The 18,183-nt window shown below is 46.0% G+C and overlaps 1 protein-coding gene across 1 annotated transcript; it reads left to right on the forward strand.

The window, feature by feature from the left end:
• The first annotated feature begins 8,061 nt into the window (after positions 1-8,061).
• On the forward strand, positions 8,062-18,025 carry dtd2 (D-aminoacyl-tRNA deacylase 2). Its single transcript, XM_068039345.1, has 3 exons — positions 8,062-8,229; positions 8,554-8,623; positions 14,055-18,025. Exons 1-3 carry the CDS (start codon positions 8,077-8,079, stop codon positions 14,378-14,380), a joined length of 549 nt encoding a protein of 182 aa, XP_067895446.1. The 5' UTR covers positions 8,062-8,076; the 3' UTR covers positions 14,381-18,025.
• Positions 18,026-18,183: the final 158 nt, after the last annotated feature.

Here is an 18,183-nt window from a genome sequence, read left to right on the forward strand (position 1 = left end):
TCCTCCCCCCCCCCCCCCCTCTCTCTCCCTTCCTCCCCCCCCCCTCCTCTCTCTCCCTTCCTCCCCCCCCCCTCCTCTCTCTCCCTTCCTCCCCCCCCCCCCCTCCTCTCTCTCCCTTCCTCCCCCCCCCCCTCCTCTCTCTCCCTTCCTCCTCCCCCCCCCCCTCCTCTCTCTCCCTTCCTCCCCCCCCCCCTCCTCTCTCTCCCTTCCTCCTCCCCCCCCCCCTCCTCTCTCTCCCTTCCTCCCCCCCCCCCTCCTCTCTCTCCCTTCCTCCCCCCCCCTCCTCTCTCTCCCTTCCTCCCCCCCCCCCCCCTCCTCTCTCTCCCTTCCTCCCCCCCCCCTCCTCTCTCTCCCTTCCTCCCCCCCCCCCTCCTCTCTCTCCCTTCCCCCCTCTCCTCTCTGGCAAGTGACAGTTTATCATGTCTCTCAGAATTGATTCCAATGATTTGTCCACTACTGCAGTTAGATTGAGAGAGAGAGAGGGAGGGCGCGGGGGCGAGAGAGAGAGCGGGCGAGGGGAGAGAGAGAGCGAGGAGGAGAGTGAGAGAGTGTTTAGGGAGTTAGGTGGTAAGTTTAAAAAAAAAAACAGGATCTCTCGGCTTGTAATCTCTGGATTACTCCCTGTGCCACGTGCCAGTGAGGCTAGAAATAGGAGATAGTGCAGCTAAACACGTGGCTGAGCTGTTGGTGTAGAAGGGAGGGTTTCAGATATCTGGACCATTGGGCTCTCTTCAGGGACAGATGGGACCTGTACAAGAAGGACGGGTTGCATCTCACCTGGAAGGGCACTAATATCCTGGCTGCAAGGTTTGCTAGCGTCACTGGGGAGGGTTTAAACTAGTGTGGCAGGGGGGTGGGAACCAGAGCAGTAGGACAGCTAGTGAAGTAAATGAGCAGGACATAGTAAATAAGGCCAGTAGGACTAAGGAAGAGCAGGCAGGGAGATGTTGCTGTGCACAGCGGTGGTCTGAAGTGCATTTGTTTCAATGCGAGAGGTATCACAGGTAAGGCAGATGAACTTAGAGCTTGGATTAGTACTTGGAAATATGATGTTGCTATTACAGAGACTTGGTTGAGGGAAGGGCAGGATTGGCAGCTAAATGTTCCAGGCTTTAGAAGCTTCAGGCGGGATGGAGGGGGATGTAAAAGGGGTGGGGGAGTTGCATTACTGGTTAAGGAGAATATCACAGCTGTACTGCGGGAGGACACCTCAGAGGGGTCATGCAACGAGGCAATATGGGTGGAGCTCAGGAATAGGAAGGGTGCAAACACGATGTTGGGGGTTTACTACAAGCCTCCCAACAGCCAGTGGGAGGTGGAGGAACAGATATGTAGACAGATTTTGGAAAGATGTAAAGGTAATAGGGTTGTAGTGGTGGATGATTTTAACTTCCCCAATATTGACTGGGACTCACTTAGTGCTTGGATGGGGCAGAATTTGTGAGGAGCATCCAGGAGGGCTTCTTGAAACAGTATGTAGATAGTCCAACTGGGGTTGGGGCCATTCTGGACATGGTGTTGGGGAATGAGCTCGGCCAGGTGGTCAAAGTTTCAGTGGGGGAGCATTTCGGGTGCAGTCTCCATAATTCCACAAGTTTTAAGGTACTTGTGGATAAGGATATGAGTAGTCCTCGGGTGAAGGTGCTAAATTGGGGGAAGGCTAATTATTACAATATTAGGCAGGAACTGAAGAATTTAGATTGGGGGCGGCTGTTTGAGGGTAAATCAACATTTGACATGTGGGAGTCTTTCAAACGTCAGCTGATTAGAATCCAGGACCAGCATGTTCCTGTGAGGAAGAAAGACAAGTTTGGCAAGTTTCGGGACGCTTGTATAACACGGGATATTGTGAGCCGAGTCAAAAAGAAAAAGGAAGCATTTGTAAGGGCTGGAAGGCTAGGAACAGACGAAGCACTTGAGGAATATAAAGACAGTAGGAAGGAACTTAAGCAAGGAGTTAGGAGGGCTAAAAGGGGTCATGAAAAGTCATTGGAAAACAGGATTAAGGAAAATCCCAAGGCTTTTTATACGTATATAAAGAGCAAGAGGGTAACCAGGGAAAGGGTTGGTCCACTCAAGGACAGAGAAGGGAATCTGTGCGTGGAGCCAGAGGAAATGGGCGAGGTGCTAAAATGAGTACTTTGCATCAGTATTCACCAAGGAGAACACTTAGTGGATGATGAGCCTCGGGAAGGGAGTGCAGATAGTCTCAGTCATCTCATTATCAAAAAGGAGGAGGTGTTGGGTGTCTTGCAAAGCATTAAGGTAGATAAGTCCCCAGGGCTTGATGGGATCTACCCTAGAATAATGAGGGAGGCAAGGGAAGAAATTGCTGGGGCCTTGACAGAAATCTTTGCATCCTCATTGGCAACAGGTGAGGTCCCAGAGGACTGGAGAATAGCCAATGTTGTGCCTTTGTTTAAGAAGGGTGGCAAGGATAATCCAGGAAATTATAGGCCGGTGAGCCTTACGTCAGTGGTAGGGATACTATTAGAGAGGATTGTTCGGGACAGGATTTACTCCCATTTGGAAACAAACAAACTTATTAACGAGAGACAGCACGGTTTTGTGAAGGGGTGGTCATGTCTTACTAATTTGATTGAGTTTTTTGAGGAAGTGACGAAGATGATTGATGAAGGAAGGGCAGTGGATGTTCTCTATATGTACTTTAGTAAAGCCTTTGACAAGGTCCCGCATGGCAGACTGGTACAAAGGGTGAAGTCACGTGATCAGAGGTGAGCTGGCAAGATGCATACAGAACTGGCTCGGTCATAGAAGACAGAGGGCATCACTCTAACCTGTCCCCCTCTGAACTTGAGGCACTCCGTTCTCTCAGGTCTAACCCCGACATGGTCAGCAAACCTGCAGACAAGGGTGGTGCTGTTGTCGTATGGCGTACCGACCTCTACCTTGCAGAAGCTCAACGCCAACTCACGGACACTTCCTCCTACCTCCCTCTGGACCATGACCCCACCACTGAACATCAAGCCACCGTCCAAAGGACTGTCACTGACCTCATCTCCTCCGGAGATCTTCCCTCTACAGCTTCCAACTTCATAGTCCCACAACTACGGACAGCCCGCTTCTACCTCCTTCCCAAAATCCACAAACAGGACTGTCCCGGCTGACCCATTGTGTCAGCCTGCTCCCGCCCCACTGAACTTATTTCTTTCTATCTAGACTCTCTCTTTTCTCCGCTGGTCCAGTCTCTTCCCACCTACATCCGTGACTCTTCTGACGCCCTATGTCATTTTGACAATTTCCAGTTTCCTGGTCCCAACCGCCTCCTCTTCACTATGGACGTCCAATCGCTCTGCACCTCCATCCCCCACCAGGATGGTTTGAGGGCTCTCCGCTTCTTCCTGGAACAGAGGCCTAACCAGTCCCCATCCACCACCACCCTCCTCCGCCTGGCTGAACTTGTTCTCACATTGAACAACTACTCCTTCAACTCCACGCACTTCCTTGAAGTAAAAGGTGTCGCTATGGGTACCCGCATGGGTCCTAGTTATGCCTGTCTTTTTGTGGGATATGTCGAGCATTCTTTGTTCCAGTCCTACTCAGGCCCCCTCCCCCAACTCTTTTTCCGGTACATTGATGACTGTATCGGTGCGATTTCCTGCTCCCGCCCCGAACTGGAAAACTTTATCAACTTTGCTTCCAATTTCCACCCTTCTCTCACCTTTACATGGTCCATCTCTGACACTTCCCTTCCCTTGCTCAACTTCTCTGTCTCCATCTCTGGGGATAGGTTGTCTACTAACATCCATTATAAGCCCACCGACTCCCACAGCTACCTCGACTACACTTCTTCACACCCTACCTCCTGTAAGGACTCCATTCCATTCTCCCAGTTTCTCCGTCTCCGACGCATCTGCTCTGATGATGCTACCTTCCATGACGGTGCTTCTGATATGACCTCCTTTTTCCTCAACCGAGGATTTCCCCCCACTGTGGTTGACAGGGCCCTCAACCGTGTCCGACCCATTCCCCGCACCTCTACCCTCACCCCTTCCCCTCCCTCCCAGAACCATGACAGGGTTCCCCTTGTCCTCACTTTTCACCCCACCAGCCTCCATATCCAAAGGATCATCCTCCGCCATTTCCGCCACCTCCAGCGTGATGCCACTACCAGTCGCATCTTCACCTGTCAGCATTCCGAAGGGATCGTTCCCTCCGCGACACCCTGGTCCACTCCTCCATTACCCCCACCACCTCGTCCCCGTCCCAGGGCACCTTCCCCTGCAATCGCAGGAGGTGTAATACCTGCCCATTTACCTCCTCTCTCCTCACTATCCAAGGCCCAAAACACTCCTTTCAGGTGAAGCAGCGATTTACTTGTACTTCTTTCAATGTAGTATACTGTATTCGCTGCTCAAAGTGTGGTCTCCTCTACATTGGGGAGACCAAGCGCAGACTGGGTGACCGTTTCGCGGAACATCTCCGCTCAGTCCGCAAGCAGGACCTTGAGCTTCCGGTTGCTTGCCATTTCAACACTTTCCGCCCCCCCCCCCCCCCCCCCTGCTCTCATGCTCACATCTCTGTCCTGGGATTGCTGCAGTGTTCCAGTGAACATCAATGCAAGCTCGAGGAACAGCATCTCATTTACCGATTAGGCACACTACAGCCTGCCAGACTGAACATTGAGTTCAATAATTTCAGAGCATGACAGCCCCCCATTTTACTTTCATTTTTAGTTATTTTTTCTTCCTTTTTTTTTTTACATTTTTACATTTTTTTACAACCTTTTTTTGCATTTATTTCATTTCATAGTTTGTTCAGTTTGCTTACCCACTCTTTTTTTTCAGGTTTGCACTTGCTGCTGTTCAATATTCAGTGTATTTACACCTAATCTGTACTAATGCTTTGTCTTTCAACACACTATTAACATATTGTTTGCCTTTGCTCCGTGACCTTTTGGTCAGCTATGAGGCCTGGTCCAATCTAGACCTCCTTTGTTATCTATTGCCCCACCCCCACCTCACTTGCTTATGACCTGTGACTTTTCTAATATTTGTCAGTTCCGATGAAGGGTCACTGACCCGAAACGTTAACTCTGCTTCTCTTTCCACAGATGCTGCCAGACCTGCTGAGTGGTTCCAGCGTTTCTTAGAGGGTATCAGTGGATGGGTGTTTTTCTGAATGGGGATATATGACTAGTGGTGTTCCGCAGGGATCAGTGCTGGGACCTTTGTTGTTTGTAGTATATATAAATGATTTGGAGGAAAATGGAGCTGGTCTGATTAGTAAGTTTGCAGACGACACAAAGGTTGGTGGAGTTGCGGATAATGATGAGGATTGTCAGAGGATACAGCAGGATATAGATCGGTTGGAGACTTGGGCGGAGAAATGGCAGATGGAGTTTAATCCGAACAAATGTAATATAATGCATTTTGGAAGGTCTAATGCAGGTGGGAAGTATACAGTAAATGGCAGAACCCTTAGGAGTATTGACAGGCAGAGAGATCTGGGCGTACAGGTCCACAGGTCACTGAAAGTGGCAACGCAGGTGGATAAGCTAGTCAAGAAGGCATACGGCATGCTTGCCTTCATCGGTCGGGGCATAGAGTATAAAAATTGGCAAGTCATGTTGCAGCTGTACAGGACCTTAGTTAGGCCACACTTCGAATATTGCGTGCAATTCTGGTCGCCACACTACCAGAAGGACGTGGAGGCTTTGGAGAGGGTACATTGGAGGTTTACCAGGATGTTGCCTGGTCTGGAGGGCATCAGCTATGAGGAGAGGTTGGAAAAACTCGGATTGTTTTCTCTGGAACGACCGAGGTGGAGGGGCGACATGATAGAGATTTACAATGTTATGAGCGGCATGGACAGAGTGGATAGTCAGAAGCTTTTTCCCAGGGTGGAAGAGTGAGTTACTAGGGGACATAGGTTTATGGTGCGAGGGACAAAGTTTAGAGGGGATGTGCGAGGCAAGTTTTTTTACACAGAGGGTGGTGAGTGCCTGGAACTTGCTGCCAGGGGAGGTGGTGGAAGCAGATACGATAGCGATGTTTAAGAGACATCTTGACAAATACATGAATAGGAAGGGAATAGAGGGATATGGGCCCCAGAAGTGCAGAAGGTGTTAGTTTAGGCAGGCATCAAGATCGGCGCAGGCTTGGAGGGCCGAATGGCCTGTTCCTGTGCTGTACTGTACTTTGTTCTTTGTTGTTCTTTGGCTGTGGCATAGAATATGAGAGCAGGGAGGTTATGCTCGAACTGTCTAAAACACTAGTTATGGCACAGTGAAAGTACTTAGTACAGTTTTGGTCACCACATTCCAGGATGGATGTAATTGCACTTGAAAAGCTGTAGAGATTTACGAGGATGTCACCAGGATTGGAGAATTTTAGTTATGAGGGAAGATTGGATTGTATGGGGTTGTTTTCTTTGGAACAGAGAGGGCTGAGAGGAGATTTAAATGAGGGGCCTGGACAGCTTGAATAGGAAGGACCTATTTCCCAGCAAAGCTCAATAACTAGGGACCATAGAGAGATACAGCACTGAAACAGGCCCTTTGGCCCACCGAGTCTGTGCCGACCATCAACCACCCATTTATACTAATCCTACATTAATCCCATATTCCGTACCACATCCCCACCTTCCCTCAAATCTGCTACCACCTACCGAAACTTGGGGCAAAATACAATGGCCAATTTACCTATCAAACTGCAAGTCTTTGGCTGTAGGAGGAAATCGGAGCACCCGGCGGAAACCCACGCGGTCACAGGGAGAACTTGCAAACTCCGCACAGGCAGTACCCAGAACTGAACCCGGGTCGCTGGAGCTGTGAGGCTGAGGTGCTAACCACTGTGCCGCCCTGATTGGCAGAAGGATTAGAGTGGAGAAATTTTTTTCACCCAGAGAGTGGTGGGGATCTGGAACTCACTGCCTGATAGGGTGCTAGAGGCAGAAAACATTTAAGATACTTGAATATGCACTTGAAGTGCTGTAACTTACACTGTTATGGACCAAGAGCTAGAAAGTGGGATTAGGCTGGAAAGCTCTTTTTGGCCAGCACAGACATGATGGGCCGAATACTCTCTTTCTGTGATGCAAATGTCTGTTTCTGAAGTACAGACTTTTTGGACACCATCAATCATTCTCATATCAGTAGCTGAACAAGAGTAGCATGATCCAGGGAATTGTGAAAGCAGGTTTTTTTTTCAATTTCCTTTCTTGAAGGAATTAACTCCTGCTGAGGTACAGTTTCATAGGCCCTTGGAGCATCATGTCCAAATAGTCCTTCTACATGTATAAAGCTATACAGTCAGTGTTAGCCAGCTTTCAGTTGCTGTAGGCTGTCATAGCCAAGATTGATCCCATCATCCAATCTTCACACATGCACTTTCCAATGCAGATCACCAAACAATGATCAGTCGTGGTTGGTTTAGCTGGTTGTTCCCTTCTGACCTCAAGGGTCTGAGGCCAATATTAGCACTTCGGTTGCCAACCTGGCAGAGATGAGCTAACTTGGCATAGACTTTGAATCAAATTTTGAATCCTTAAGTGTAATTTCACCTTGGAATATTTAATGGGACTCCTATATTGAATGGGAATTCTTATGTAACGTCAGGTGAAGGGAACAGTATAAATATTTAAATATGTGGTGTTTTGTGCTCCTCCGTTTCTAGAGATTCTTGCTGCCATGTTCAAATGTGTAAGTCGAGATCTATGGATACTCAGTAGAGTGAACAAATCCAGATGGGAACCAAAGAAAAGACAAAAAGGGATAGTAAAAGGAAAACCAATGGAAGAAAACAAACAGGGAAAAAATTAACGAGCAGTACAGGTATTCCGAACCTGCATTTAAATAACACCTTTCATATGCTTAGCATGTCCCAGATACAGACAACTGCATTTTCAAAAGATCTGTGCAGAACAACTTTCGAAACAACAACAACGTGCATTTATATAAAGCACCTTGAATGTCCGAAAGCGCTTCACAGGAAAGTATTATGATAAAAATTGACAGTAAGCGAAAGGAGATTCTCATGACCAGGGGTACCAGGAAGCTCTGAACCGCACGTGCTGAGTCCTAGGAACTTGGATCTCACTCCCGCTACTTGGCGCATGCGGCTCTGGAATCGACCCTGGTTTCCGGCGGAAGAAGACGTGCAGAGCTTGTTGCTGTTAATGGCTGCCCGTGTGCTAGTGCAGCAATGTCTCTCGGCCCGGTTGCGGGTGAAGGAGGCGGAGGAGGACGCGGCTGCTGAATGTATTCAGGTACTCGGCAGTGACACAGGCGATTGCTCTTCCGTTCAATTCAGTTACTGTGAATAGACTTGCCTGATGCGCTTTTGCTCTTGGCAACCAGCTCAGGGTTTGGTCTGGGAACTGGGGAGGGCAGGGAGTCTGATGCTGTGAAATGAGAGTAAACTTTAAATTCCTTCGCATCTCCTCTCCATTCTAGTCCTCCTTCTCCCGTCCCTACTCCCCTTCCTTGCAGAGGTAAAGAATAGTCTTTTATGCTGCATTTCACTCAATCTCTTCTACTTTATTTTGCTGAAAGAAATCGTATATTTTTACACTGATTTCCTTGATTCACAGATTCAAAGAGGAACATTGATCTATGTCTGCTTTTGTAAAGGTGCTACTGTAGACATGGTTCCCAAAATGGGTGAGTCTACAGTATATTAATAGTACATGTTCATAGTTGCTATTACTTCGTGCAGTTTCTGAAACTTCCAATGCAGAATCAATCATATTTTTAAAAATCTGTATAAAACAACTTTCCAAACAACTTAGTTATATAGCACCTTTTCAATATCAGAAAATGTCCCAAGACACTTCACAGGAACATGTGATTAAGGTTGACAAGGAGCCAAATGGGATATTAGGATGAGTGGTCGAAGAAATAAGATGAGATTGAGGTGTAGAGATGTAAAGGTTTACAGATGGAATACCATAGCTTGGGGTACAGACGACTTAAGGCATGTCAGCCTGTGGTGGGATCAAGGGAGTTGGAGGAATGCAGAGTTATTGGAGGGTTGTGGAGCTCAAGTTTTGCATGAGTTCAAGTTGATAGAGGATGGAAAATGGGAGACTGACCAGGAGATCATTGGAACAGTTAACTTTGAAGATAACAAAGCAAGGATAACAGTTTCAGCAGCAGATAAGGTGATGTTAAGGAGGTGGAAGTAAGTGGCCATTATGATGGAGAGGATGTCGCGTTAGAAGCTCGGCTCGCTCACAAAGGACGGTTTATCCTCATACAGTCGCCAGAGAATGGGATGGAAACGTTATCAAGGGAGCAGAGTTTGTGGTGGGTGCCGAAGACTATTGCTTTGGTCTTGCATTTCAACTCTTGCAGGACTGAGTGCCAGACGAGCATGTTGATAAGACAGGTACTGGAATGGTAAAGAGAGATGGTGGTGAGATAGAGCTAGTTATCGTCAGTGCATCTGACAATGTCTTGGGATGATTCTGATGCAGCATGTAGAGTAGTAGGGGTGGGCGGGCCAAGGGTTAATCTTTGGGGGACTCCAGATATAATGTTGCAGGGACAAGAGATGCCAGTGCAGGTGATTTTCTACCTACAATTGACGAGGCAAGAGTGGAACCAGGTGTGGGCTGTCCAACAAAAGAGAGGCATCGGAGGCAGATGGTGTGGTCAACTATGTCGAAGGCTGCAGAGAAGTGAGGTTAATGCAGAGGGAGAGTGCTTCACAGTTGTAGTCACATTGATTAGAATAGTTTCAGTGCAATGGCAGGGTGGAAATATGATTGAAGAAATGTAAATGTGGAGTTTTCACCTCTTCATCGCCTCCTCTATTTTGAAGATGTCTTGATAATTCTTTGTCTGAAGAAGTACTTGCTGTTGGCCTTGAATATAGCTGTTACTAGTTTGAACTTATATCCCACTGTCCTACTTGTCACTTTATAAATTGAACTGATATTCTGTATTTACTTTTTCTCATCGTGTAATTATTTTATATACTTTTTACAAGATCAGCGCTCACGCTGCTCCTTTCCAGGTTAAAAAGCCCAGATTTCTCCAGCCTTTCCTAATAACTGACCCCTGACACCAGGAATCAGTCTTGTGCCTCCTCTGTATACCATCTCCAGCTGCCAAATGCCGCCCCTTTTTCTTCCCAACCAGAATTGGATGCAGTAGTTAAGGTGCAGTTTGACTAGAGCACTGTACAGTTTGATCCAGACCTTCTTTGACTTGTATTGAACTGTTTTGGTTATGTAGTTCAATGTTCTGTTAGCTTTGCTAATTGCTTCTCTGCAATGATTTAACGTGTGCCATGACTGCTCGGATTCGCAGATCTCTTTCAACATAATCATTAGCTATTTCAACACATTTCATGGAGGACATTGTTCACCCTTGCCTGCACTAAATTTCATCTGATTTTTGTTTTGCTCACTCACATATTTTGCCCAATTTGTGCTATAATTTGTGAGCTACCTCCTTCAATTTCACTGCTCTTTTCCCATCATTCCCCCCCCCCCGCCACCAAGTTTGATATTGCCCGAAAAGTTAGCAATTTGCATTGAATTTTTGAATCCAGGTTCTTAATATAAATTAGAGATAGTCATCAGTTTGGTCACCCTTTTTGAATGTAAGTGCCACATTTGTCACTTTCTAGGCAACTGGTACCACAGTGTCTCATGACTCCTATCATCAAGGTCTCTTAAATTTTCTGCCTAGTCCTTCTCACATCCTGGGCCATCACAATAAAGCAGTTATTTCACCAACCTTCAGTTTTATTTCCTTAAAAATAGTATTTTAAAATATTAATATATGGAAGGACAGTCTGTTTAGTGTTTTCATTCCATTCAGGACTAAGTACAACAAACTTTGGGATCGCTAAGTGTTTGGAAACAAGTTGTCTGTTCCTTTCAGTTGTTAAGGATCGCAAGCTCTGGCAACTCATGGGTACCAACACCCCTCCAGATCTTTCTTCCCCTTCCCTTTGCTCTGACCCTATCCCTTATCCTAATCTCACCTCTTGCCATGTATTAACAAAACCCTCTGACCTCCCCCCACCCCCCAACGCTGAACGAACTGTACTTAGCAAAGGACTCAGTTTTAAAACTGCCCCCCCCCCCCACCCCACCCCACCCCCCCCAAACCCCGGACCAGTGGACCCATTCACCCGCCTCCAGTATTCTCCCTCCTCCTGGACTCCTTCTTCTGGCCTCTTACCTGCTCTTGATCTTTTCATTGAGAACTGTCGGCGTGACAACGGCCGTCTTAATTTTTCTGCTCCCCTTACTCATACTAACCCCTCTCCCCCTGAACTTGCTGCACCCCATTCTCTTAGGTCTAACCCTGAAAAGGGTGGTGCTGTTGTTGTTTGGCATACTGACGTCTACCTTGCAGAGGCTGAGCGCCAACTCTCAGACACTTCTTTCTACCTCCCCTTGGATCATGACCCTACCACTGAACATCAATCTGCTGTCAGCAGGACTGTCACTGACCTCGTCTCCTCTGGAGATCTTCCCTGTACAGCTTCCCACCTCATAGAACTACAACCCCGAACAACCTGCATCTATTTCCTTCCCAAAATCCACATACAAGACAGTCCTGGTATACGCATTGTTTCAGCCTGTCCTGCCCCACTGAACTTATTTCCTCCCTATCTTGATATTTTTTTCTCTCCTTGTCCAGTCTCTTCCCACTTACATCTGTGACTCTTCTGACTTCCTACGTCATTTTGACAGTTTCCAGTTTCCTGACCCTAACCACCACCTCTTCACTATGGCCGTCCAATCTCTTTATACCTCCATCCCCCAACAGGACGGTCTGAGAGCTCTCCGCTTCTTCCTTGAACAGAGGCCCAAGTCCCTATCCATCATCACCCTCCTTGGCCTGGCTGAATTTGTTTTCACACTGAACAACTTCTCCTTCAACTCCACTCACTTCCTCCAAATAAAAGGTGTTACTATGGGTACCCGCATGGGTCCTAGTTATGCCTGTCTTTTTGTGGGGTATGTCGAACATTCCTTGTTCCACTCCTACTCGGGGCCCCCTTCCCCAACTCTTTTTCTGGTACATGGATGACTCTGTTGGTGCCATTTCCTGCTCTTGCCCCAAACTGGAAAATTTCATTCACTTTGCTTCCAATTTCCACCCTTCTCTCACCTTCGCATGGTCCGATACTTCCCTTCCCTTCCTCAATATCTCTGTCTCCATTTCTGGGGATAGGCTGTCCACTAATATTTATGAAAAGCTCCCACAGCTATCTCGACTACACTTCCTCACACCCTGCGTCCTGTAAAAATTCCATTCTCCCAGTTTCTCCATCTCCACATCTGTTCTGATGGTGCAACTTTCACAACAGTGCTTCTGATATGTCTTCCTTTTTTTCTCAACCGAGGTTTCCTCTGCTCTGTAGTTGTCGGGCCCTCGACCATGTCCGCCCCATTTCCTGCACTTCTCTAACCCCTTCCCCATCCCTCCTAGAGCTGTGACAGGGTTCCCTTTGTCCTCACTTTCCACCCCACCAGCCTCCACATCCAAAGGATCATCCTGCGCTATTTCCACCACCAAACACATCTTTCCCTTCCCCTCCCCGTCAGCATCCTGAAGGGACTGTTCCCTCCCTGGGTCCACTCTTCCATCACCCCGACACCTTGTCCCTTTTCCACGACACCTTCCCATGCAATTGCAGGAGGTATAATACCTGCCCTTTTACCTCCTGTCTCCTCACCATCCAAGGCCCCAAACACTCCTTCCAGGTAAAACAGCAATTTACTTGTACCTTTCTCAATTTAGTATATTGTATTTGCTGCTCACAGTGTAGTCGCCTCTACATTGGGGAGACCAAACACAGTTTGGGTGACTGCTTTGCAGAACAGCTCTGCTTGGTCCGCAAGCATAACCCTGAGCTTCTGGTTGCTTGCCATTTTAATTCACCACCCTGCTCTCAAGCTCACATTTCTGTCCTGGGCATGCTGCAGTGTTCCAGTGAAGCTTGACTCAAGCTTGAGGAACAGCAGCTCAGCTTCTGACTCGGCACCCTACTGTCTTCTGGACTCAAAATTAGTTGAATAATTTCAGACCATGAACTCCATTTTTTTATTTTCATCTTTTCTTAAATGTTTTAAATATATGCTAGTCTTAAACTTGTTTTTCGTGTTTTTGCTTTCATTATTTTGCATTAGCGCTCTCTGGACAAATTGCTTCAACTATTTAACTCTCCATTTGCCTTCTGTTCCATGACATCTGTCATTCAATCTCTCCCGCTCTCCATTCTATCACACACCTTTCCTTTTGTTTGTTGTTCTTCTCCCGCACTCCCCGCCCCTTTCACTTGCTCAAAGACTGTTGCATTTCTCATTTGCCAGTTCTGTTGAAAGGTCACAGACCTGAAATGTTAACTCTGTTTCACTGTACACAAAGGCTGCCAGACCTGCTGAGTATTTCTGCCGCTTTCTGTTCTCATTGTCTGTCTTTCCTTTTGGTCACCAAAGCAGTCGGATAAATAAATAACTTGAGGGGAGGGGAAAGAAGAGGAATAAATGACAAGTTTTTTGTCACTGGCGTTTAACGGCTCACAATGATGCTCGTAGAGTTCAAGTTAGCATTAATTGGTAATGTCGCTGATGGGCTCCAGGGAAGAGCTAAATTTCATTCTGTTGGAGTTGGGCTGTTCTTCAAGGGTTGAGGCCGAGCTATATACGTGAAGTTTAGTGGAGGGAGATTAATTCTGCATTTGGCCAATATTTGGAGTCTTTTCTGACACTGGGTGTCTGAGATAGAAAGTGTTCAATTCTGCAGCACTAATATCCCTCACCTTGAGCACAAAATGAGCTACATTGAAAGGAATGGGATAAGAATAGCCATTGGGAAGTACATCTGAAACAGATTCAAAGTCAAAATGTTTAAATCGTGAACACTTTGAAGTTTCTGTCTTGCTAAGAAATTGCAACTTGGGCACAATATACTTGAGTGTATAAATATGAATAGGATACTTTGATTTCTTTTTTTTTCCAATAGATTTGATAAACTGCTTAACTGCAATGCATGTTGTTCGGGATATGAAATGTACCTGCATGAGTGTCAAGCTTTTGTTAAAAATTTTTTTCCCCTTTTGCAGTTAATACATTGTTGAATGTGAAGCTCTGTGAGACTAATGAAGGCAACTATGTATCTGTGCTGGATCTACCAGCTAATGTTCTCGTTATACCTCAGGCCACATTGGGTGGTAAAGCCAAGGGACGCAGCATGCAGTACCATTACAACATTGGAAAAGAGGAAGGAAAAGAGCTTTATGCACACTTTGTAGCTCTATGTGAAAAGGAGTTTGCCTCAAACAGTAAATGTGCTGAAGCTGGAGTTGTGGTCCGGCATGGGACCTATGGCAACAGACAAGTGCTGCAAATGGACACCAATGGACCATACACACACTTGATTGAATTTTAAGTCACAATTACATAATTTATAATTGTATACTCCTTTATCTTTTTTTCTCCTCTTAAACTTTCTGCTACTTTTAACTCGACAGGTCATTTTTCAGTGCAACCCGCAGTGAATCGGTCCATTGACGGTATTACTTGTGTTGTACTGATACTCTGAGTGGCTGGGTCTAAATGGTAGTCTTGACTGATATTTGAAGTCTGCTTCACCTTGGGTGAATTTTTATTTGACAGTTTTGGCGAAATTTTTTGGAACAGTTACCTCAAATGGTTAGGCCTATTGCACTTCAACATAACGGTCAGAATTTTCCAGACTTAATCATTGCCAAAACGGGCAGATCAGGAACCCTTTTGACTATTGAGCAGGCTTTGCTGAGGCTCTTCCAAGGAACCACGGCATTAGCATCCCGCCTCTGGGTTGCCAAACCAGTCAGAGAGGGCAGGCGAGATGATGCATCCATTCTCTGCAAGGAAGGATTTCTAATTAAAGGGACACGGGTAAGACGAGCTTACCAGCACTTGGAGTTTTGAGGCTGTAGTAGCTATAGGAATGGAGAGGAAACCTGGGAAGGCTTTTCCTTGAGCCTCTCACACCTGGAGGTCCTGCTGTGTGATCTGAGGGGCTGCTGTGAGGTGAGTTTTCCGAAGGACAGGAACAAGAGGATAGTTTCTCCAATTAAGCAGGCTTGGATGGAAGTGGCCTAGGAAGTCAGCAGCAGATGTGTGGTTCCTCCAACCTGGAGACAGTGCACCAAGAGGATGCAGGCCCTCAGGAGGGCATGACAGGTGAGTGACATAACATTTTCAGGTACCAAGCCCCAAACTCTGACATTCCTAGCATTCTCCTGCACATTTCTCAGATCAACACACCTTGCAGCTCCACTCAATCCTGTTTCACCAGCACCACTTCATATCCCCATTTGAGTAGCCAACACTCTAACTCGCCCTCATCCTATTGCCCTCTCGAACCATGCTTAACATTCACCCTCTACAAATGTTGTCCTTCCTTCCTCTCCATACAAGCCATTATGAACATTCACACCTCTCTGCTTTCTCTCCTTGCAGGAGAAGACCACATACAGCTTTGGAGAGAGGCAGAGACCTGGGCTGGGGGTTGACCCTTTAGTGACAGCCACCTTAATGACAACTGGCAATGTGCCCAACTGCTCCACTGGGAAGGAGGTCTTATTCCAGGGGGCTGCAGACATCAGCAACTTACAGTGGAAACCTGAGCCTCCTGAGGTGCTGATCCTTTGCTTGCAGACCCTGTGTTGGGAGTCTCACCACCTTTTAGCTAGATTTCTGTATCCATCACCTCTGCCCTGTGAAGGGGCATGCAGCTGAGGAGAAGGCAACTGGTGCTGCTGGTGATGGTGTTGCTTCTCTGCTTGTCCCTCATCAGAGATGCAAGCTGGAGCTGCATACACTGCTGCCATGCTGTGATGAAGGCAGGCAGCAGGGAAGTGCAACTGAAGGTGAGTGAAATGCTAGGTATGTGAAGTGCCTTCCAAAAAGTTGGCAATCGACTGTCAAGCTGAGATAGCACTCTTTCAGAGAAGAAGTACTTTGAACAGCAGCCTTCCACCTGGCAATGGCTGGAGTTTCTTCAGTGTAACATATCAAAGCCTTCCCAGCTTGTCAGTTTCACTAAAGAAGCTCTCACCGCTGTGCACTTGCCTTGGTGCCCCTGGCGTGTTGCTGACAGGTCAGAAAGCAGGAGCCCTGGCTGTTAAATCCAGAATTGAGGTTAAAACAGTACTTAATTGACTGACTTTTTAAGTACCTTAGTTGGTTCCTGACCGATCCAAGGGGCTTCCCCGCTCGCCTCAGAATCCACCCGGTGAAACCTGGAAGAGGGCAGAATTATGTTGGGATTTTGACCCAACATCACTTTTAGGGAATTTAACTCTCCTCATGTACCCAAACCTGCCTCCCTTGCCTGGGAAAATTCCACCCAGTATGTTCCCTTTAACTGATAACAAACTATGATGATTTGCAGATGAGAAAAAGTTCATGATCCAGATTATGTTCTAGTACAATTTCAGCATAAAATAAAAACAGGTTTTTCTCTGCATAGTCTTTCCTGGAAGCAGACTTTGTACCTGTTGTGTGGAAGCTGTAGCTTTCCTGATTATCTGCCCTGGCAGAATTTCAGAACGGAAGGACTGACATTAGTGTTATTTGCAATAACCATCTTGTTGGATTAAACACAAGTCTGTAAATAAGTCAATATTTTGCATTTTCAGAGAATTTGCATGCTCAAGAAACTTAAATACTTACCTACAATTAAATGGAAATATGAAGCAGAAAATAATTAGCAAATCAGGTGAAATTTTGAGTAGGGTTCACCTCTTATAGGGAACAAGATCCATTTATGGATGTTGCAAAAAAGACAATTTTTAAAAATATTTCCAAAATTATATTGGAACATAATTGAGGTCATGGACTTTTCCATGAATGTCTGTCAATTAAAATCTAGTTTCTAGAAATTAAATCGTGCTGTCTGTTTTCCTTGCATAAAATGGGTGCCTAAGGGTCCAATGTGGCATGCATGTTCTTATTCCGTGCTAGAATTTGTTAACCGCCAAACTGGTAAAGGCTTCCAGGGTGTGGGCCTGAAACAGGTGTTGGGCTGTTTGAATGTGTAAATAAGAGGCCTGATGCTTGTTTGAGGCTTCCTTTGCAAAATTCAATTCTGCACCATGCTGTTCTTCAACCAACCAGTGGTCCTTAAAGGGACTGCAAGACACTGCAGTGGGGAGGTAAGTTTTATATTTTTTACATGCGTTATTGTGGAGCTGGGAGGAGCATTAAATCTTGCTCGCTTCCCCCCGACCCCCCCATTGATGTCCTCACCTTGTAAACTCCATGACCTCAGCCGACGTTCAAGATGGACCATTTTAGTGCCTCCTGGAACTAGCGATCTGTCTCTGGAACTGCATTTGACACTTGTAGTTCACTGGCAATAAATAAATGAGGCCAGCAGACCAATTTTCCATGGGCTAGCCATTGGCAGCTTTAGGATCATGCAATGTGCGCTGCATCTGGATTGCACTTGGGGCATGATCCAATTTTTAGGCCCATATCTCAGAAAAACTGTTGAACTGGTGGCTTGGGGTGTTGGAGCCATCTGTTCTGAGAAATCCAGTGTACTTCTGGCAGAAAAAGCAAATAATGATTCATACTGTGGATTTGACATGCTCCATTGATTTTTCTTTAAACAATGATAATTGATAATACACATCAAATTTCTAAGTAATCAATAACATGAATATTTAAATTGGTAATTGTTGCTTGCTGGTGTTCTTGATATTCACTATGGCTAAACCATAAGCTTGTTAAGGGTGCAGGAAAGTCTGCTGTCTACAACTACACAACCATTAACAATTCAAAACAGCAGTGACTGTTCAAGATGTATTAGTTCAAAATACTGGTGTGTAGACACTATCCCAGCTAAATCCATTGGCTGTTTGAAAGGGGAAAAAATTGAATTGATGTTCACAGTATAAATTCACATATTAAAATTTTTGACAGTTTGCCATGAATAAATTATTAAAAATTTTAAAGGCCAGTGCCAATGACCAATACTCGTGATTGTATGTTGACTTTTTGTATCAATCTTAGTGATTCAAATAAAACAATGTGAAGTGTTTCCTTTTGGGTAAAATTTGTTTTTGATCAAGTTCAAGCTGATTTTATCTGCTCATTTTGAACTTCAAACTATCAGATGATCAGATATATCTGTAATCTTTACACTGCAAAGATGCACAAAGGAGGAATTTGGGTACATAATATCTGCACCATAGCATA

Source organism: Heterodontus francisci, chromosome 9 (assembly GCF_036365525.1).
Source record: "Heterodontus francisci isolate sHetFra1 chromosome 9, sHetFra1.hap1, whole genome shotgun sequence".
Lineage (NCBI taxonomy): Eukaryota > Metazoa > Chordata > Chondrichthyes > Heterodontiformes > Heterodontidae > Heterodontus > Heterodontus francisci.

What these genes read in the sequence shown, in the direction of transcription:
- dtd2 (XM_068039345.1), top strand. Translation starts at nt 8,077, where the DNA reads ATGCGGCTCTGGAATCGACCCTGGTTTCCGGCGGAAGAAGACGTGCAG. An exon ending in CGGCTGCTGAATGTATTCAG is followed by an intron (nt 8,230 to 8,553) that starts GTACTCGGCAGT and finishes CTTGATTCACAG; the next exon opens with ATTCAAAGAGGAACATTGAT. An exon ending in AGACATGGTTCCCAAAATGG is followed by an intron (nt 8,624 to 14,054) that starts GTGAGTCTACAG and finishes CCCCTTTTGCAG; the next exon opens with TTAATACATTGTTGAATGTG.